We start from the raw sequence: 22,293 nt of genomic DNA on the forward strand, positions 1-22,293 counted from the left end.
CACTGTAAGATAATGCACAGAATGGCGCATACTATTCATATTCCCTGTAATTATACTCTGCTGTATGGTTAGCTATGTACACACATGAAAGATAAGAGGAACAATCCACAATTTATTTTTTCTGACAACAGAAATGATGGAGTGAACATCGGATTTCCTGTACACACACTACACTGTCCTGTGTACTTAGCTTATCCTGACCGCACTGCACCCCAGGTAACTGCCTCACCCGGTAGCATCTAGGTCAACGATTGTAAAGGATTGACACACACAAAAGATCAACATGAAAAGGTCGACAGGTGGAAATGTCGACATGCATTTTTCAAGTTTAGTGTGTCCTTGTTGACACCTGAGTATGTAGACCCCCATTAAGCCGTTGTCTTAAGTATAAACATGGCAGTTACTCACAAGTGCTTTATATAGTGCAGTACTATGGGCGGTTTGCTCAAATTGAACGGTTAATAATTATCCGTCCTTAGTATTTTTAAATCCATATGTTCTCTGCAAACAATAGATCGAACCAAGGTTGCATTTATTATTTACATGCCTATTGTTAGTGAGCAGACGGGTGTGGCCATTGTTATGGAACTTTTGGCTGCAAAGTTTTTGATTGTTTTTGAATGCCTTTCTCTATGGCAGTTTCAACTTTCAAAAAAAAAAATCCTCCTTTTTGTTGATGTATTTGCGGTCTCCCCAATCAATATTCCGTCCTCCTTATGGATGAGTGGGCTGATAAGGAACAATACTTTGAAATTGCGGCCAGAGGGAAAGGGACCTGTCTTTGTTCACTGGGGAAGGAAGTCTTCGAGGGCCTGCGGCAACACCTTTTCCCAGACTCTTTATCAGGAGCGATCTCCGGGTTTGTATATGACCTTTTGTTTATTCACTTGTAAACTAGCACTCAAGTTGTGAGTCCCAAAGCGTCAGCTTTTACTTTTGCAGCGGTCGACTCATTTGTGTAATAACATATAAAACATTTGATCGTTTTGCTTTCATAACCGCAGACCCACAGAGGACTACTAGGGAACTAATGGCGCAGAGACTGTAATAGGATACTGATCGTTAGGATAATGTTTTGGTGTTCGTACATTAGTCTAATGCACTTTACAGCAATGTTCAATAAAGTGGCAGACAGGGAAAGGTGTGGAGGGGAGGAGCGGCATAGTATGGCCAGTGGTACAGTTGACAAAATGCTTTGAAGGTGATTCATGCATTACTCAACTTTATCGATATCATATGATTATGGACAAGATAATTGCCTCTACTTCGTTAAAGGACCATTGATCTGAATGGTGATCAGCTGGTTTATTTTATAATGACTTGCTTGCAAATTGCATTGTGTATGCCCCCTCCCTCCTCGAATCACTCATCGTGATCTGTCATATCTACGTCAGGTTACGTAGTAACAGTATATTTTGAAAGGTTTTCAATTATTGCTACCTGCAGTATGGGGTTTCTTGTTTGCAACTATGTATGTGCTGTGATATTTCTTTTCTTCTCACTCAGTCAGCACAATGTATATGATTAATGTGATGCCTATGCAATAAATTCCAAATGCAATATGACCTTGTGTGAATTCATCCCTAAGCATATAAGTATATTTTCAGTGTATGCAATTTTGCAACCTGTAGACACTACTTATATTATGGGTTGTGCGGTTATTCATACCATTATGAATTGAATTGTGTATTGAACTGTGGCGCTCTTTATTTGTACTGTATTCTTGTTATTTATTCAATGTTATGCCAAGCTTTGTCTCCCTGTATTGTTCCTTTGTACGGCGCTGCGAAACACTTGTGGCGCCTTATAAATAAAATTATAATAATAATTATAGCATTAGCTAAATTATTATGGACACCAGATACTCTAATTTAACAAATGTGTTAAACTACATAAAGAATACTCACCCTAAAGTCACAACTCACTAGCAGAGCAGCAGCACCATGCTATGGATGAGTGCACACCAGCACAGATAAAGAGATCATGTCACCTCTCTTCTGTCAGGGGTTCCCAAAAAAAAGGGGGAGGGGGTAATGAAAGTAGTCAGCACAGCTAGAGCAAATCACTGTCCTTGCACAGAAACTCCTTAGTGGCACCCCTGTCAAAGACTGTAGGACACAGCAGTGGCGTAGCAATACCACAGGGGTAGCCGGCGTAGGTGCAAGTTCTATGCAGATCCCACTGTGTCTGGCAATTGGAATCTTTTGAAAATATCCATGCAAAATGGAGGCACCCAAGCACGAGACAGATGCTAGAGGTTGTACTGGACCTCTAGTGTCTGTCAGAGAATGGTATTATGTGTGAATCCCCTGGCAACAAGCAAGAAACCCCTCGCAATTATCATGTAATTATAAATGATAATGAATCTATTTGAGGGTGGCACCAAATCCATTTTTTGGCATGGAGCCGTAAAAATTCCAGTCATGCCACTTGCTCACAGTAAAGGCCCTCATACATATGTGCGAGGTATCACATGCCTCACTTACATGCAATATATAGTATGTGCTCCTTTTGCACACGATGTATCGTATGCACTGCCATTGACTGCCAAAGGATCCAATGCAGCGAAATTGTGTGAAAAGGGCCCGAATTGTATAAGTGTACGGCCAGATTAAACTAGGCAGTGACATCGAAAACAAAATCTTGTCATCTTAACGTCTGCCATGACCTGGTTTATTTCTGTATTTTTAAAAAACTGTTATTCATTGTACTTGGAATGGATGAACCGGAATTAGTCTTTTTGGACATTTGTTGCTGTTACTTTTTGAAGTTGATTCTTAAAGCTGTGTCCAATCCCGGAAGATAAGAGCCAACAGCTGAAATGCGCCAGATAAGAACTTCCTGTATACACACGTGACCGTTCCTACTTTCCCCTGAAGATAACTGAGGTGATCGTTTTATGCGACAGACATTGGCTGCAAGACATTGGCTGGGACAGTCCTGATGTCAGGAGCCGGTATGTCGGGTTTCTGAATGATAGTGTTTTTCACTTTTTTGGGGGGTCAATGTCAACAACTGATCAGTGGACCCCAATCATTGTATTGCATCCCCTCACACAGCTCGCTTCCATCGCCTTGCTTTGGCTCCTTTACCATTTCCATTTGGAGTCCACATGGATGGTCATGAACATGGGTCCTGAAACTGCGGCCCTCCAGATGTTGTGAAACTACAAATCCCAGCATGCCTTGCCACAGTTTTAACGCTCCCTTATAGCAAAACTGTGGCAAGGCATGCTGGGATTTGTAGTTTCACAACATCTGGAGGGCCGCAGTTTGAGGACCCATGGTCATGAATGTTTCATGGGAAAAAATCCCCCCCAAAAATTCATGGCAACTTTTTCAGGTGTCCACCATCGCCATGTCGACTTTTTGCTTATGTCGACATTTTGTCCATGTCCACCATATGTATGTTGACCTATCGACTGTCGCCCTATGCAAGGGGAACAAATACATTTATATTGTTTCTGTGCAGGGTAAATACCGGCTGCTTTTACATGTAGCCCACAAATGTTAAGGTGACCATACACAGGTCCGATTTGGCCTGTTTTAATTCCGTTTCCAATGGATCCACCCCGATATATCGGATGAAAACTTGCCAGATCTGAGGTGTTTCAAGTGCCAAGTAGGAAAGAGCCATCCCAGGGAGCTGCAGGGGGGAGCTCAAGGGAAATCAGGTCCGACTTGTGCCTCAGACAATTAGGACCTGTGTATGGCACTTTGAGACAGCTTTATTTTTACACTACAATTTTAGTTCGAACTACCCCCACCCAAATAAAATCTGAATCAGGCCCATTGTCTGTCAGCCATCCAGATACCGCAAGAGTCATGTGTCTTACATTAGTGTAGCACCTATGTTACATGTCCAGTTGCCAGTTCTGCCCAGTGGAACCTATGTATTGCACCCACTCATGAGCTAGATAATTAATACTTGACTCTGATGACTAAGCGAGCAGGACTGAATTAGGCCTTTGTGCATCATTGCTGCTAAGCAACTTCAGAACTTTTGGAGAAAAGCGCCATATATATAAGTGTATTATCTTGTAAAGCCTTTGGATGAAATGCGCTAACACGGAAATGCGGTAAAAACCCTGTTATTGGGTTATTTACTTCACTTTCGTATGCTGTAGTGCCCCTCCGCCGGGGCAGTGCTGTGGAGGGATTCGCTGGTGATACCCTGTAGAAGCCTAGTGAGATCACTTAGAAGATGCCCTGATATTAGAGATGTGCAGGTTCTGATTTACTCTGATTTCAAAGCAGGATCTTATTGGCTATCCCAAATCACATGACAGTTGATAGCCAATAAGATCCTGCTTTGAAATCAGAGTAAATCAGAACCTGCACATCTCTACCTGATATCGCATACCTCCCAACAGTCCCGATTTTAGCGGGACAGTCCCGATTATCAGGGCCTGTCCCTCTGTCCCATCCGCGGGCGGCAGTGTCCCACGGTGTGGGGGGGCTGTTGGGAGTCTCCCCCTGTCAGCTGCTAAGCAGCGGGGAATAAACGCTGTGCGCATGCGCACAGCGTCTATTCCCACAGCCAGGGGGCTGGGTCATGCCCCCATAGCGGCAAAATGGGGGCGTGGCCTCGCGGGAGAGCCGCAAGTATAGACCACGCCCCCAAATTATAGACCACCCCCCCCCCAACTGCTGAACGCGCAAAGTTGGGAGGTATGATATCGCCCTGTGTGTAGGCCCCATTGCAGGTACATTTACTAAGACGAGAGTTCTATTGAAAATGGAATGTTGCCCCTAGCAACCAATCAGATTCTACTACTTATTTATTTATCACTTTCTAGAAGATAATAGAATCTGATTGGTTGCTATGGGTAATACCCCATCTTCAATGGAACTCCCATCTTAGTATTAGTGTCAGCCCCAGGGTGTCTTATATAATGTCCCTCAGCGTTAGGCTCACTGCAGCACACAGCGCGACCACACACTGCGGCTCACACTAGCAATTCTCAATAAGACGCAGCTCCAGGGCGCACAGCCTGACGTTTGAATGACGTTGTGAGATAATTGATTGGACAACTGCAACTGCGTGGGATCACTTTGAAGCTCCTGATTAGGAACCATGGAGCATTGTGGGACTGCAGGCGCTCCTTGGGTTTAGTGTCTGCTGAGTCGTGTTAGTCTTGGACATAGGATCCTTGTGTTCTTGCTAGTTAAGATGTGGTTTTGGGAGTGGTGTTTACTTCAGAAATGAACATTTTGCGTTAGGGGTGTTTTATGGTTTTAATGGGATTGTGTGACAAAATGGGACACGGGACAAGGCGAGACTGTGAAAAACACATGCGGTGATGGACAGAGGCATGAAGGGCCGACCGGAGAGTTCAGTGGTAGGGCCCCATACTTGAGGGGTGTGGTCCGCCACCAGAAGGAGTATGGTCAACCACCAGGGGGCATACCTCCCAACTGGGCATATTGGGGAAAGCCGGTGATCACTGCAACTGTGGGAAGGAGACAGGCTGCTGGGCCACCCCTGTCTGAGGCCCCACCCCCTTCTGCTGCAGCCCTGCCCCTTTTTAGCTGCCACGTCTTGCTCCTGGGACAAGTAAAGTCGGGAGTAGGGTGGCCAATCCCGGGATGTGCCCTCTAATGCCGGGCAGTGTTTTAGCACTCGCTCAATGACCGGCCAAATGCCGGGATTGAAAAAATGCCCTGGGATTTGCATCCCAAGTCGGGAGGTATGAGACGGCACGTGGTCAGCCAGCACAGAGGTCTGGTCCACTTTATAAATAGACATAGCAGATTGAATTAACCCTTTAATATGGTTGGTCCAAACACCAGAAAGCAGATTAATGGCTGACTGACAACATCTTACCTGCCACGGGAAAGTGCCACGGGAACACCATGCTGGCAGGCATCACTGTGGGTTTAGTAGACCCAGAAGTCAACAGGATCCCATAGGACTGTGTGTAGAGAGCAGACTCTTCACCCATGCTGGATTAATATCTTCCTGATATATCCACATAAGTGTTATCCAATTGGTGGCCAATCCAATATTTATGGCAATGCAGCCTATGGCTGTGACTTGTTTGAGGCCTGAACCCATGACATAACTGCTTCTGATCATTTAAAGGGGCCACGGTAAATACAAGAAAACTTTGTACAGTTTACTATAGGAAATGTAGTATTGGTGGGATTTATGAACTGCTCACCTGGGGGAGGAGGAATCGCAGCAGGTATCAGAGATATGCATGTCGCCAGTACTTAATATTTGTATCTAACCCCCGAAAATGGGTGTTTGGGGGGAATACTAAATGATAAATGGGCCCCTAACCATGCATCAACTACTAAACTATAAATCTGTTATCCCTTTCTGTCTGCAGCCTCCTGCACTAATGCCATACGCATTAATTAGCATTTGGAGTAGGCCGAAGATCCGGTGACACTAATCTCATAGTGATAATCACTGAGAGACAGTCAGGAGTTTGCAGCCGAAGCGACTCTACACTGAGGTCATCAAATTTTCTTATTAGTCTATGTGCTCTGGAATTGGGCGCTGCAGATCCCTTGTGGCGCCATATAAATAAAGGATAATAAAAAAATAAATACATGCTATGTCCATTATTACCATAGTTACATATGCTGTCTGGTAAGATGGGGGTTGAGATTTAATAGGATGAGAGATTCAGAAAGTGAGAGATTCAGGGGTAGATTAAGCTTGGTGAAGTGATAAAATGTCTGGTTTTTATCACCAGCCAATCAGCTCCTACTTGTCATTTTTCAAACCAAGCCTGTAACTTCACAGGTAGGAGCTGATTGGGCGGTGATAAAAACCAGACAGTTTATCACTTCACCGAGCTTAATAATACCCCTTTTACACCAAAAACCCTGGTCGGACCCTGGTCTTTGAATGCTGGAGTATCCAGGGTCTGACCCTGCTTTATACCCCATTTACACAGCACTTTGACCTGGGTCGGACCTGGGTCTGCACCATTTACACTGAACCTGGGTCAGCCCTGCCTTAAATAATATTTTATATATATATTTATAGAAATATATATATATATATATATATATATATAAATATATATATATATATATATATATAATATATAGAAATATAATATATATATATATATATCAGGGCTGACCCAGGTTAAGTGTTTTTTTTTTTTTTTTTTTTAAGGTGCTGGGGGTGCCGGAGGGTACCTGTCCTGCCTGCTGTGCTTGGTGTACCTGGGGGTACCGGGGTGCTGGGGGGTGCAAGGGGTGCTGAAGGTACCTGTCCTGTCTGCGGTCGGATCTCAGCGGAGAAGATGATGTGCGCCGTTGCTGTACCACCCCCCCCCCCCTCCCCGGCAGACGGTCCCTGCGGCGTGCGGCGTATGGAGTGTCAGTGGCGGGGGTCCCTCTGGCGCATGGGAACTAGTACTAGTTCCTATGCGCTGGAGGGACCGCCGATACTGACACTCCATACGCCGCAGGGACCGGCTGCCGGATGCGGGGGGGGGGGGGGGTGATACAGCAGCGGCGCACATCATCTTCTCCGCTGAGATCCGACCGCAGGCAGGACAGGTACCCCCAGCACCCCTAGCACCCCCGTACCCCCAGCACAGCAGGCTGACAGGTACCCCCCTCTCCTCAGCAGCCGCAGGGACCCCCCTCCTCCCGCAGCAGCTGGGAACATCTTCCCCAGCGCTGCACGCTGTGGACCCGCTGCGGGTGCCTGCACCCGCAGCGGGACCATTTACACCGACATTTACACGGGTCCTATCCGTGTTCTACCCAGGTCAGGACCTGGGTAGAGGACCCGTGTAAATGGAAACGGATACCCCCCATTTACACCGCCGCGGATCCGGGTCTGACCCGCCGCTGACCCGGATTTTTCGGCGGTGTAAAAGGGGTATTAATCTGCCCCTCAGTAAGAAATCTCCAGTTTTTTTTAAAGCGGCAATCAGTGTAAATGATCGCCGCTTTAAAAAAACCTGGAGATTTCTCACCAAATCTCTCACTTTCTGAATCTCTCATCCTATTAAATCTCACCCAGGGAACTTATATTTTATTTCTGGACCGCATATATATTTTGTAGGAGGGCCCAGCAATTCTCCAGGTGGTTCACCCTTTCCGCTTCTGCGCTGCATCGGGCGTGCATGCTTAGAAGTGGTCACGAGAAACCTTATTAAAATGTAGGTAGCCATATGGATCATTGGGTCTGATTCAGCTTGGTTTGTATTTTTACAAGGATTTGCAAAGCTACAACCTGCTTCGGTAGGTTGAATAACCCCCATATTCCGCAGCACTTTACAGAGAGTAATTGGTCATTTGCATCAGTCCCCGCAAATCTGACAATCTATATTTCCTACCACATGTACACACACATGCTAAGGTTTGTTTTTGTCAGGAGCCAGTTAAACCACCAGTATTGTACTGGAGTGTGGGAGGAAACCGGTTTACCCAGAGGTAACCCCCACAGGCATAGCGAGAACATATAAACTCCACACAGTTAGTGGTTGAATTGAACTCAAGATCTCAGTGCACCACATGTCACCTGGTGCATCACAGCACTGAGTGTCAGCCTGGCGTATACACCCCTGTGCTCTCCTCCCATAAAACCTTTATGCGGTCATTAGGTCGATAGTCAAACGGTCGACACATGGACACAATCAAAATGTTGACATGGAAAATGGTTGACATGCGTTTTTCATGATTTTTTTTTTATACTGACTGGTTCATACCATCCCAGTGGGCATAGAGGGAGAATATAATAGAGTGAGGAGCGCAGCGAGGCACAGTGCCCGAATCATGGCGAGCGCAGAGAACCATGCGCAGGGACGTGATACACTAATATGATGTCCAAAAAATGTGAAAAACCTCAACAACTTTTTTCCATGCCAGCCTTTTGCTTGTATCGATCTTTTGCCTATGCCAGCCTAATGCATTTACACCTTTTCATATGTTGACATTCTGCCTATCGACCCAACCTTTTGATGGTAAACCTAGACATTGTCGTCCTAACCATTCACACCCCAGTGTAACGGATAATGGTTAGCATTATTGCCTCACATCGCTGAGGTCATGGGTTTGATTCCCCCCATGGCCCTAACTGTGTGGAGTTTGTATATTCTCCCCGTACTTGCGTGGGTTTCCTCCGGATACCCCATTTTCCTCCCACAATCCAAAAATATACTGGAAGGCTAATTGGCTCCCAACCAAATTCGCCCTAGAATGTCTGTGTGCATGTACATGTGGTAGGGAATATAGATTGTAAGCTCCTCTGGGGCAGGGACTGATGTGAATGTTCAAATATTCTCTGTAAAGTGCTGCAGAATATGTGTGCGCTATATAAGAAACTGCTACTAAATAAATACTCTTAAACAGAGCTGACTGCTTCACGGTTCACCCTGTGGAAAATGTGGAGCCCTTTATGGGGCTTACACACGGGGAGATATGCTGAGTGTTCTGAGCAATGCTAGATCACTCAGAATGCTCAGCAAGATTAGTGTTCATTCTAGCACCCGCTATCTGTGAAAACCCATGCAGTTCCTCTTCCTTGCCTGGGGTGTCGTTGTCTGCTGTAGTGCTTCTAGCACAGTGTGGTCTGTATATGAACACTGAAATGCAAACCAGACCTGTGCTAGAAACACCACAGCAGACAGCGACACCCCAGGCAGGGAAGAGAAACTGCATGGGTTTTCAAAGATAGTGGGTGCTAGAACAGTAAAGATCACACAGTACACAGCAATATGTCAGCACTGTGTGTGGAGTGATACATCAGGGCCAGTGTTCTCCGGTGGACATTAATCGCCCCTGCGATAGCGACGCGCGGAGCCGCACATCGCTATGGCCCCTACATACAGAGCGATTTAAGGGCATTTTCTCAGTGATCTAATGAGATCGCTTAGAAAATGCCCTGAAATCGGCCGTGTGTAGGCCCCATTAGTGTTGCGCTCCTAAGTATACTGTCCAATGCCCAATGTCAGATTGCAGCATGTCGCCATTGACACATGGCTCGTAGCGCACACAGAAAATGTGTTTTACATTTAGGGGGGTTATTCTGATTCACTCGGAAAGGCACAATCACTCTCTAATGGACAAAACCATGGGGGTTATTCTAGTTCACTCTTTCTGACAAATTCCTTCTTAGATGGACAAAACCATGTGCACTGCAGGTGGGGCAGATGTAACTTGTGCAGAGAGAATTAGATTTGGGTGGGGTTTTACTTCAAAGTGAGATCTTATACTGCTTTCACATTGCAAAAACCTGCTTTCAACCCGATTTTCTAAACGTGTCTTAAAACTGGTCAAAAGCCAGTTAAACCCCTTTCATATTGCATGATGTAAAGGTATATTGCAGTTTAAATACCGTTTTGTACCTTTCAGATTCAACCCGTTTCACCCATAGAAAGCCATACAATGTAATTTAAAAAAAAAAATTCCTGCTTGTGGGCGGGGATCAAGTGTGGTTATCATTTGTAGCAAATACCGTTTCTGAGCTGTTCAGACTGCAGGGAAAACGGCTCAGAAACGTGTAGGATCCTGCTTTTAACACGTGTCAAAATACCGGTTTTCTGTAACCGGTAAATTGACAATGTAGCTTTCACATTGCAGCTGGAAACGTTTTAAAGCACTAAAAAAACGGCAATATACTGTGTTACAGCTGCAATGTGAAAGGGGTATATATTGCAGTGTAAAAATAATGCAGCCAGTATTTACCCTGCACAGAAACAAAATAACTCACCCAAACCTAATTCTCTCTGCACATTTTACATCTGCCCCCCTGCAGTGCACATGGTTTTGTCCATCTAAGAAGGATTTTGTCAGAAAGAGTGAACTAGAATAAGGCCCCCCATGTGCACTGCAGGTGGGGCTGATGTAACATGTGCAGAGAGAGAGTTAGATTTGGGTGTTTTCTTGTTTCTATGCAGGGTAAATATTGGCTGCTTTATTTTTACACTGCAATATAGATATCAGTTTGAAATACACCCCCCACCTGAATTTAACTCTCTCTGCACATGTTACATCAGCCCCACCTGCAGTGCACATGGTTTTGTCCATTAGAGAGTGATTGTGCCTTTCTGGGTGAATCAGAATAACCCCCTTAGAGCGTGCAGGATTGCAAATCCTGGTCCTGGTGCAGTGCTGCTGGTACTAGCTGTATACATAGTAGCTTGTGTTATTGCTTATTTGCATTTCCACCAGTCACTGTTTGTTCCAGGTCTGGAGCAGAGGTGTGCTAATTACCTGTGATAACATGCTTTCCCTAATTACATTACATATTCCCTTTTGTCCCTGCCCCCAGTTGGAAACCAGTGATTCTATTTAAGGGTTAAACCCGCCGCCACACATTGTCATTTCTTTTTTAAACATTTAGCCGTTTTCACACCAATTTTTCTTACTCCCTCCTTTGTATTTTCATGTATATTTTCCATTCCACTCCCCTCTCTCCTCCTCTCTCCTCCTCTTTCCCTCCCTCTCTTCCTCCCTCTCTTCCCCTCTCTCTCTCTCTCTCTTCCCCCTCCTCATAAAGATGTGATTCTGCCTTTCAGCCTTGCGGTTGGTTCTCTCTCGTTTGTTAACTCTGTCCTGTAGGCCTCAATTAGTTGCCATGGCAATGCTTTTTGAATGGGGAGGGGTGGTGTTGGGGAGGGTAACAGGCTAAAATTACAGTGGGTAAGAAAAAGAAATGACTGAAAAAGCTGCAAGGGGCTGGTCGCTGCCAGGAGAGGAGGAGAAGGAAGCTCTCTGACTGAGTTCCTGATTCCCAGCACTACCACCAAGTATTCCTGGGAAGATTTCGGGATCCACGCCAACGTCCCGATATCCTGTCCCTGTCAGCGGAGGGGCAAGGCTTGGAGGCTGTCAAGGGACCCATAGTACGGTAACTGTCTGTGTTTGGAATTTTACATCTGGATGGGAAATTCTCACGGAACACGGCATCTTACGAGAACCCTCAGAGAACCTCTTTAAACTGTCTCTGGAATCTCCGAGGTTGAATGAAACGTGGTTGCGCTCAGGTCAAGTGAGTGCGACGTCAACCACACCTGGTGACTGGCCACGCCAGGAGCGAGACTTTGGATTTATTGAGCGTGGATGGAATCATGTAGTCGTCTAAGGAATCAGGCAGCGGAATAGGTCCAGAAGATGTCCGCTTCCTTTGTCGCTTTTTTTGTCTTGTTTAGGGATTATTTTTTTTCATTCGGTAAATTTTTGGGTCACCTTATTGAGGATCGTGTTTGCCAACGTTTTTAAACACTAAGCAAATGCAAAACATGTGCACAGAGACAGGATATCGGTGGTTATTGCACCTACATTTCTTGGGGAGTTACCCCAAATGTCCCCACGTCTATATCCCCAATGTTGGAACTTTAAACGGATCGGTTTAGAGTTGGGCTACTTTGGACAACAAGAAGGATAGACTTCAACACCTGCTGTTGCCGCGGACACGTGTTGCGAAGAGTCCGTCATGTATATGGACAAGAGCAATCTGAGAGGTAAGGTGGATTAAAGGGGCGGACTAGGTGGGCCCAGTGGTCCTATCTGCCACCTAACATCGTTTTTAGATCTGGACTTGTTAGCCGCAGGTCAGAAGGACCTAACTAATAATGTGGAAATTAGGTTACCATCCATGCACTGGTCCTTCCATATCTCCTGTATTGCGTTTGTGGTTCCACCGCATGTAGGAAGTCTGCTTGCAAACCTGCGCTAAATCGGGGAACGGGATATCTTATTCTGTGGTACAAACTGGAACGATATAAGTACAATATGCCATCTCGTAACGACATATCGACTACATTGCCCAGCGTGTACGGGGATCTGCGCACTCCTACCATATGACTAGCATCCTGTAGTAAGTTAATGAAGGACATAACATGATTGTTCTTTCACTAAAGTCACGCCAGTGTGCACAATGTTGGAACAAATACCCGTTGCCCCAGCATGTACCCGCTATTAACCCCTTGAGTGGTATGGCCGGAAATTTTCCGGGCTCAGCTGCGCTGCCGCAGCGGGCTGTCCCGGAAAATTTCCGGGCATACCACTAATATAGAATAGGTGCGCGCCAGTGGTGTCTAGGTGTGCACCACTGGTGCAGCACCTCTGGAGCCCCCCCCCAACCGCCACATCCCTACAGTCCCCCCCATCACCTTTGCTCCGGTGATCGGTGCACCTGAGCTCCCCTGACCTGCCCGCCAGCCATCACTCATTTTACAGTGACGTTGGCGGCAGGCTCGGGTACGGTCGGCGCGGCTCGGGGGGACTCGGGAGCGCTCAGGCACCCGAGTCCTCCCGAGCCGCCGCGAACATCCCCCATCCTGCCGCCAACATCACTGCTGAAACTGACAGGCGGCTAAGGCAGCGGGGACAGCGGCTGCAGGGAAGCTCTGGCGTTAGAGGTGAGGCGGGCTTCCAACTTCCTGTGGTGGGTATTTCTGGGGCAGGACAAACCGTAGGTTTGTCCTGCCCCTGCAAAACCCACCACTCAAGGGGTTAATAGTTTACTTATCATTGAGCCTGATTCAGACCCAAACGCTGAAGTGCGGAAATCGTAGCATAGCGAGGCACCGAGCCCGAAGCATGGTCAGCAAAGCAAGCCATACAAGTGGACAGGTTACTTTAATTGAGGGACAATGGCGATATATGCCGACATAGGAACAAAAAAAAATGTGAAAAACTTGTATGATTTTTCATGGGATTAAAAATGGCTATTTGATTTGTTTTCAAATAATAAAATGGTATTGTCGTCACTGGAGATAATTAGATGGCTCCCTTACCTGTTCATTCAGTTACCCAGACTCCTTACCTCTGTGCCGTTACTGCACATGGCAGTAAGGTGAAGTAGATTTAATTAAGCTGTAGATTCCTCTGTCTTGCCGCCTGACCTCTTAAAATTACTCATCACTTGATAAATAATTAAGATAACATTTAATAATTAATTCAGCGCACAGCGGCAGACTTCTGAGCGTCTGGAAGGCAGACAGTACATTTGCAGTGCTGATTGCTCTTCAAGAATATTTACCTGGAACTCCTTCCACCCCCCGTGATGTTTCTGTAATCCCTGTGGCATAGTAGTCAAATGTGGGCTATTAGTAGTGGTGTCAAGAATCCTTGGTTAGCAAATCGCAGGAGATCCTAAAATTAGAGGTTTTCTCCAGACAAAATATGATTTATGTCAGAAGGGATTACATTTGGTGGGTGTGTATTGAATTTTCTTAAAAAGGGAGGTATGACCTGTGTCAGCATGGGCTGGTTAGCATTACTGCCTCACAGCACTGAGGTCGTGGGTTTGATTCCCAGCACGACCCTAACTGTGTGTAGTTTATACATTCTCCCTTTGCTTGGGTGGGTTTCCTCTGGATACTCCAGGTTCCTCCCACACTACAAAAATATACTGGTAGGTTAATTGGTTCCCAACAAAATTAACCTTAGAATGAATGTGTGTGTACATGTGGGAGGGAATATAGATTGTAAGCTGCACTGGGGCAGGTACTGATGTGAATAGTCAATTATATCTGAAAAGCGCTGCGGAATATGTGTGCGCTATATAAGTAACTGGTAATAAATAAAGTAGGACAGCGCACCATTCTTTTTTATCCATGCCGTATACATGTTTATTGATATAGGTTCTCATACCCCATAGAGCAGAGGTTCCCGAAAGCAGTTGTCAAGGCATCCCAACAGTCCAAGTTTTAAGTACAGGTTGAGTATCCCGTATCCGTATATCCAAAAACCGAAATATTCAAAAAATCGTGGTTTTTCAGAATATTTTTTTTTTCCCCCTGCCCCTTTTTTCATACCATGTCCCCCCGCGTCTACGGTGAGCTTCAGGATCCTCTACAGCGGCACCTCCGCTCCCAGGGTGCATTGCGCGAGTGTGTCAGTGATGTCACCGGCGCACCTGCAAACTCACGCAATGTACCCCTGGGACCGCTGAAGAGGATAATGAAGGCCGCCAGGGACACCGTGGATGCGGGGGGACCATCGAGGCACCACCAGGGGACCAGGTAAGTATGTTAAAAAAAAATCCAAAAACCCGAAATATCCCTTATCCGAAATGCCCGTGGTCCCAAGGATAAGGGATACTCAACCTATATAGCCAAGCTTGGTGACTTAATTAGTACCTCAGTCGATTTGATTTAACCATTTGTGCCAAACCATTGATTTACATAAAACCTGGACCGTTGGGGTCCCTTGAGTAGCACATTTGGGAACTTAAGCCCTAGAGACCCTGTATCTATGAGATGCTGCTAATTGTTTGCAGATGAGGTGTTAAATTCACTCACTGTGTGGATATAGCTGAAATTCAGAGAATAATGGGTTAATGTTCATATTTAAAGCAATAGCCATTTTTTATCTTTCCAAAATTGTCTTTTTATGGAGCCCGTGTGATGTCGGGGAGATACGTAGACAGGATGGCGGGCAGCGTTACTTGCTCACACGTATTCTAGCACTGTGCCAGGCTGCTGTGTATTTGCAGACATCCGCATAATAGCAGGTAAAACATATGCAGTGTTCCCATGCAGCATGTGCACTGTATTTGCCTGACTTGACCTTACTGATCTGCTCATCTTACCCATGATGCTCTGCAGTCATTAAAACGTACAGCGGCTGAGCGTTGCTTGACCCTGTGCTATTATGAACACAAAGGCTCTCATGCTTTAAGGGAAGAGAATGATGTTTAGTCTGGTTAGAATGCCTCCTTCTCTGTTCACTGACCGTTTGACCATATCGACCTATTGCATGTCGACATTTTGTCTGGGTTGACCTACTTCACGTCAACCTCTTTTCATGTGTCGACCGTTTGCATTTTGATCTATTGGGTGTCTAACTAGATCTTTCCGTGGACAGCCCTATTAAACTGTCTCAATCCCTCTGTGTTATGAACTCTGCTGGCTTTTGTTAAATGATTAATACAGCAAGGGAAGAGCAAGGGTTCAAAGGTAGAGTCCACCTTTTTTTTTTTTTTTATGTTTCGAAAGATACGAGGACCACCTGGCAACTGCTATTTTGAAAGGGAATTTCCAAAATAGAAGTGATCTTTGCATAGTAAGATCATTCCCCCACCCCCTCCAGATCAGTGCTGCAGGGCCCTGCTGCGGGGCCCTTGTAGGAAGCCTGATGAGGAGACCTCTCTTTTGATCCTTACGCTACCAATTCACTCATAGATGAGGGAAATTCTGTTCCTGGTGAAGGATGCAAATATCTAAATACTAGTGATACTACTTTCAGACCGCAAATGCCATGTCGCACACGGGATTAGGTCACGGGTCCCATCCCCAGAGCAACACAGCAATGCGGTCTGAAAGTTCCGACACCGACACGGCATATTGCCGAGTCGGTGACGTCACATGGGGCGGAGCTGGGCGGCGGCGCGTCATCGGGGGCTCGGGAGGAGGCAGTACTCCATACGCTCGACCCAGGCACCCTTTCACACTGCACTTGACACGGGTCATAGCCGTGTTCAACCCTGGTCATTACCAGGGTTGAACACCCGTGTTGTTCGACCCGTGGTGGCCTTTTCAGACCGCACCTTGACCTGTGTTGGGGCCGCAAGAACACGGCAATAACCCGGGTCTAGAGTGCGGTCTGAAAGCGGTATGACAGTCCTTTGTCTCACACCTTTCACCTGGCCAAGTCGCATCCTGATTCACTCGCTGTCCTATACAATAGTAAGCAGTCATGCGAGATCTCCCTCCCACCCCCATAGTGTTTAGGTTTAGGGTTCTATTCATGAAGCAGTGAAAAGAGTGAAGTTGCCAACCAATAAGCTTTGAGGTAAACTTTACCAAGTGCATTCTATAAAATGATACATATCAGCTGATTGGTTGCCATGGGCACCTTCTCCACTGGCTCACTTCTCCGTCTTTTCGCTGTTCCATGAATAGACCCCTTAAGCATCATACACACTAGCCAATATATTAACAATATGAATGATAATGATATCATTAACGATATGTTGTTTATACTGTGTAGGGAATACACTCAATATTGCTAACAATGCATGCTCCCATGCCTCGACAATGATCCGCTCGTCTGCTGCATGCACAATTTTGAGTATATTGTCAACGGTGCATGCTAGCAGCGGAGCCGGGTGACCTCACAAAACGATATTGGTCAGTGTACATGCACTGGATCGTTCTCCCGGGAGCACCTGCAATATCATTAATGATATCATCCATGCGATACCTCAGCATGGAGCCGTCGGGCCCCCAGATGGCTAGAATCGCATAGGACACACCCTATGCGTTACTTTTGCATACAATATATAGTACGCGATCCCATTCATGGCTGCAGGATCCGACAAATCCTTTAGGCAGCCATGACACTCTCCGGATCCGATCAGATAAGCACAGGGCCACACATCGGACTATGAGGAAAAACTCTTATATGAGTTGGCACTTTTATCGGCTGGATGGGTTGAAATCGTAAAAAGGGCCATATCATATAAGAGGAAGGCCCTAAATCAGGCCTAGCCAACCTGCGGCTCTCCAGCTGTTGTGAAACCATAAGTCCCAGCATGCATTGCAACAGTTTTACTATCATGGAATGCTAGAACTGTGGCAAAGCATGCTGGGATGTGTAGTTTACCAACATCTGGAGAGCCATAGATTGGCCTAAATCCTATGTACTTTATATAAGTGCCGCACTGCAGCTTCAACCCAAGTGTTTCAGTTTCTGGTTGAACGTCTGTGATCACGACATCCCGACCCTCTTACGCTTTCTTCCATAGAGGAAGCAGACGACAGGACATAAAGGATGTCGCGTGTCAGGGAACAGACACACACACATCGTACAGGCTTCCTTACATGGAGGGAGGGGTGTGTGCACGTTGAACGATTAGTTTAGAGAACAAAGGCTAACCTTTACAAGTATGTAAGGGTTTCACAGCGCGAAGTTCCAGCATGCCTTTGTATACTTCCTTTCCCCAGCATGGCATTCTGCCCTTTGTCCTGGTTTTCCTTCATTTTATAAATAAATAGTAGTTTGGGAGGTTTCTTGTTCTTTACGTGTGTGTGTGTGTGTGTGTGACACACAGGTAATTATAATTATACCACAGAGAGGGCCTACGGTACACGCACTGGTAGTGATTATTCAGTACGTCTGGCATTATACGATAAAGATGGTATTTATGTCCCTGAATGTGATAATACTATGCAGGAGATGTATACAAATCTGGAGAGAGATAAAGTTTAAGGAGGATAAAGCACCAGCCAATCAGCACCTGTCATGTTACAGGTTGTTTTGAAAATATCAGTTGGTAGCTGGTTGCCTGGTACTTTATCTCTCTCTGGGCCAGATACACTAAGCTTCAAAAGTGATCAAATAGAGAGTGATAACAACCAACCAATCAGCTCCTGTCTGACATTTTTCAAACTCAGTCTGTGACATGGAAGTTTAGAGCTGATTGGCTGGCTGTATCACTCTCCACTTGATCACTTTTGAAGCTGAGTGCATTTGGCCTCTATATTTTATCTATCCCTAAGTATTGATTAAATGTGTGTCATTATTACTGTTATTATAGGTACACTGCCGATTTACCCTCTTTTAAGGCCAGATGCTCTAAGCCAAGCATGTCCAAACTATGGCCCTCCAGCTGTTGTAAAACTACACATCCCAGCATACCTTGCCATAGTTTTAGCAGTCCCTGATAGCAAAACTGTAGCAATGCATGATGGTACTTGTAGTTTCACAACAGCTGGAGGGCCATAGTTTGGACATGCCTGCTCTAAGCTTTAAAAAGCGCTAAAGTGGGGAGAGATAAAGAACCATCCAATCAGCCCCAACTGCCATGTTACAGGCTGTGGGGCAGATGTATTAAGCCTTAAAAAGAGATTAAACGCAAAGTTAATCAAGAGTGAAGAACGCCCAGCCAATCAGCTCCTATCTGCCATTTTCAAACACAGCCTATAAAATACCTGTTAAGAGCCAATTAACTGGGTGTTGATTGGCTCTTGGCAAAGCATGCTGGGATGTGTAGTTTCACAGCAGCTGGAGGGCCACAGTTTGGACATGCCTGGTGTAGGCTGTTAGGATATGGCAGACTGCAGAGTACTTGTAGACTGCAGGATTGGGTGGGGCAGCTGTGGATGTTGCTTTTACCACCGATAATCTGTAAAAATTGATAATTTAGTACAGTGGCAGATTATTGGTGAATTAGATATATATTAGTAATTAGGAGTATTATTATTACTATTATTATTATAGATCCACTTTATTCTGCAGCACTTTGCATTTGTAATGAAATATTAATGACTATGGGGCATGTCAATGCGATTCAGTAGCGGGGACAATCCCGTGCGTAAATCTCCGAGACTTTTTCTCACAGCTTTAGGAGGTTCAAGAAAAAGTCTTCAAAAAATAGGGACATTCAGAAGCTCACACACAGGGAAAACCCATTGACTCTGCAGTGTATGCACAAGTGTGAGCTTCTGAGCAGTAATCCCTGACTTTAGGCACGGAGAAAAAAAAAAATTTTTTTCCGTATTGCGCAGTAACTCCCAGCACAATTAGCCACGGGGTAAACATCTTGAATAGGCCTATAAATTTGGGAAAGCCTATGGGGGTAACTGCATACAAACACTTAAAAGGAGCACTGTGCTGTATGTAACTAATTATATGTATGTATTAACAGTTTCTTATACAGTGCAGCAAGTTCCGTTGCGCTTTACAATTGTAAATAGGGATAAAACAAACTGGGTAGTTACAGAAAGTCATAAAGGTAGAAGGGCCCTGAGAGAGAAAATAAGGGAGGATATGTGAGGACTGTACAGTGGGGATGTGATTAGATAGGAACAGTATATGAAGGCTAAGTGGCTGGTTCTGGAATTCGATAAGCGTACCTGAAGTTTTCAGGGAACCCTTGTAGGTGTGGAGACTGGAGGAGAGTCTTATTGTGCGTTAGAGGGAATTCCACAGAATGGGTGCAGCCGATAAAAGTCCTGCAATCATGAGTGTGAGCGAGTAATCCGTGTGTATGAGAGATGTAGGGATGGCTACCGTTGCCATAGCCATTGATGGCAATAATGCAACTAGTCGTCGATAGTGTTAAACTATGCAATGGATAACCATCGATATTTTTACCTATCAATGGTTATCCATTTTGTTTGACTGATTGGCCTGTAGGCCAATCAAAACTCGGGGGGCGGAGCTATGCTCAGTGTCCCGGCACTTTAAAAAAGACACAAAAGCAAACCATCTGTTATGCTGTGCCATCGATGGAGGGAAACCATCTGGTTCTCCCCATTGATGGCAAAAGTATTCAACATCGGCCATAAACCATCAATGATTTTGAATTATCTATGGTCGATGGCCATCCCTAGAGAGACGTAGATCTTATGCAGAGTAAAGAGGTCAGGTTGGGAGATATTTTGAGATAAGAGATATATGTTGGTGTAGTTTGGTTTCTGGCCTTGTGTGTAAGTAAAAGGATTTTGTATTTAATAAGGTAGAATACAGGTAACCAGTGGAGGGACTGACAGCAGTTTTGCAGACGATGAACGTCTGGCTAGGAAGATTAGCCTTGTAGCTGCATTCAGGATATATTGTAGTGATGAGAGTCTGCATTGGGGAAGACCAGTAAGGAGACTATTACAATAATCCATGAGGGAAATGATGAGACCATGGATTAGATTTGTTGGGGAATATTCAATGCCCCATGGCAAGCTGTGATGGCGAGCAGTACCTATTGCTCACCCTTACAGTTCGCGGGTCAGTATTCAACTGACACCCCTGCACTCGCCTTTTCCACCTCGCTGGGTTTTTCCGGGGAGGTGGAAACGGTGAGTGCAGCTGTCAAAATGGCGAGGGTCGCTGCATTAGTGGCGATCCTCGCCATTCTGGGGAATTCAGGTTTCCCACGCCGTTCATAAAATAGGGCGAGCTGCTGGCTAATACCCCTTTTACACCGCCGAAAAATCCGGGTCAGCGGCGGGTCAGACCCGGATCTTCGGCGGTGTAAATCCCTAACGCCGTGTCCCTTTACACGGGACTTCTACCCAGGTCCTGACCTGGGTAGAACACGGCTAGGACCTGGGTAGAGGGCGGTGTAAATGGGAACGCCGGGTCGGATGACCCGGCTCCCATTTACATGAATGGGGAACGTCCAACCTGCGGACCGCAACGTCCGCAGGTTGGACGGATTGTTAGTCTGACACTGACAGCCGGCGCTGCTGTCTGCTATACTCTGCAGACAGCAGCGGCGGCGGGGGAGGGAGGTGAACGGATGCCCGTGTGCGGCATCCATTCACCTCCTGTCCAATGGCGGGGGTAGTGTGCGCGCGGGGACTGGGGGCAGCCTAGCAGCTTACCTTAGTGCTGGGCTGCCCCCAGCAGCGTTCCGGGTACGGCGGCGTCGATCGGCGCTTGAAGATGACATCGCGCTGTCATCTTCAAGCGCCGGGAAGGGACGGGAGGGGGGTGTGGGCGTTTAAGCCCGTCCGGTGTAAATGCCCTTAAATGCCGGGTCGCACCCGGCTTCAACCAGGGTCCAAAAAGCCGGGTGCGACACGGCGTTTTGGTCTAAAAGGGGTATAAGGGGGTTAGATGGCGAGGATTACCCCGGAACATAGAATAGAGCAAGCTGCCAGTGAGGATCCCCTTGCTGGCCAGGTACTAGGGGAGGGAGGGGGGACCAGTGTGGGGGCCCCGGCGCAACCACCCCTGTCACCCCGTGTATAATCTGCCACTGTGGGGAACAAAGGACAGTTCACAGTCAATAACACCTAAGCAGAGAGCTTGTGGAGTAGGATTGATTGTCGAATTCCCAACAGTGATATCAGGATGGTAACTACTACTGGTCGGTGGAAATATAATTCTGTTATTGAAATATTCAGTTTGAGGTGGCGAGATGACATTCCAGATGAAACGGAGGAAAGGCATTATATAGCCACATAAAAAAAGAAGCAAACAAAAACAACAACAGTTCCCCATAATTCAACATCATCCTGAAAATGAAAACGATTGAAAGGAACATTATCCAAGAATACCATAATAGATAATAGCCTACTGCAGACGATTTCACAACACGTACTGTGCCATCTTAGACCATTCTGCAATGCGACACAAGGGGGCGACAAAATCTCCTTGAACGGATAACAGGACAGGAACATAGAGCAGACTGGGACAGATGATCGCCGGTAAAAGCCTCAGACTGCAGCAGTGTAAGGGCCCTTATTCTGAATCGGACGGTACGGCCCGCGTGCGGCCGTACCGCCGATGTTTTTAGTCTGCACATGCGCAGAGGTCAATCTGCGCATGTGCAGCCCCATTCGCCGCAGACGTATTTCGTCCGCCGCAAAGGGGGCGTATAGGGGCGTGAGGGGCTTCATACCCTCATTTCCCTATGTAT

General features: G+C 46.2%; 1 protein-coding gene across 3 annotated transcripts in view; it reads left to right on the plus strand.

The window, feature by feature from the left end:
- The window catches only part of FGD1 (FYVE, RhoGEF and PH domain containing 1), a 109,860-nt gene that overhangs the window by 39,918 nt on the left and 47,649 nt on the right, over positions 1 to 22,293 (plus strand). The window contains exon 1 of one of the 3 annotated variants that reach the window (XM_083158708.1): positions 11,499 to 12,442. The exons of the other annotated variants lie outside the window; for them this stretch is intronic. Within the exon in view, the coding sequence (XP_083014834.1) occupies positions 12,415 to 12,442 (28 nt within the window). The 5' untranslated portion in view covers positions 11,499 to 12,414. Of the gene's footprint in view, positions 1 to 11,498; positions 12,443 to 22,293 lie in introns of those variants that run through there. 3 annotated transcript variants of the gene reach the window in all.

Source organism: Crinia signifera, chromosome 9 (genome assembly GCF_055691185.1).
Source record: "Crinia signifera chromosome 9, ASM5569118v1, whole genome shotgun sequence".
NCBI lineage: Eukaryota > Metazoa > Chordata > Amphibia > Anura > Myobatrachidae > Crinia > Crinia signifera.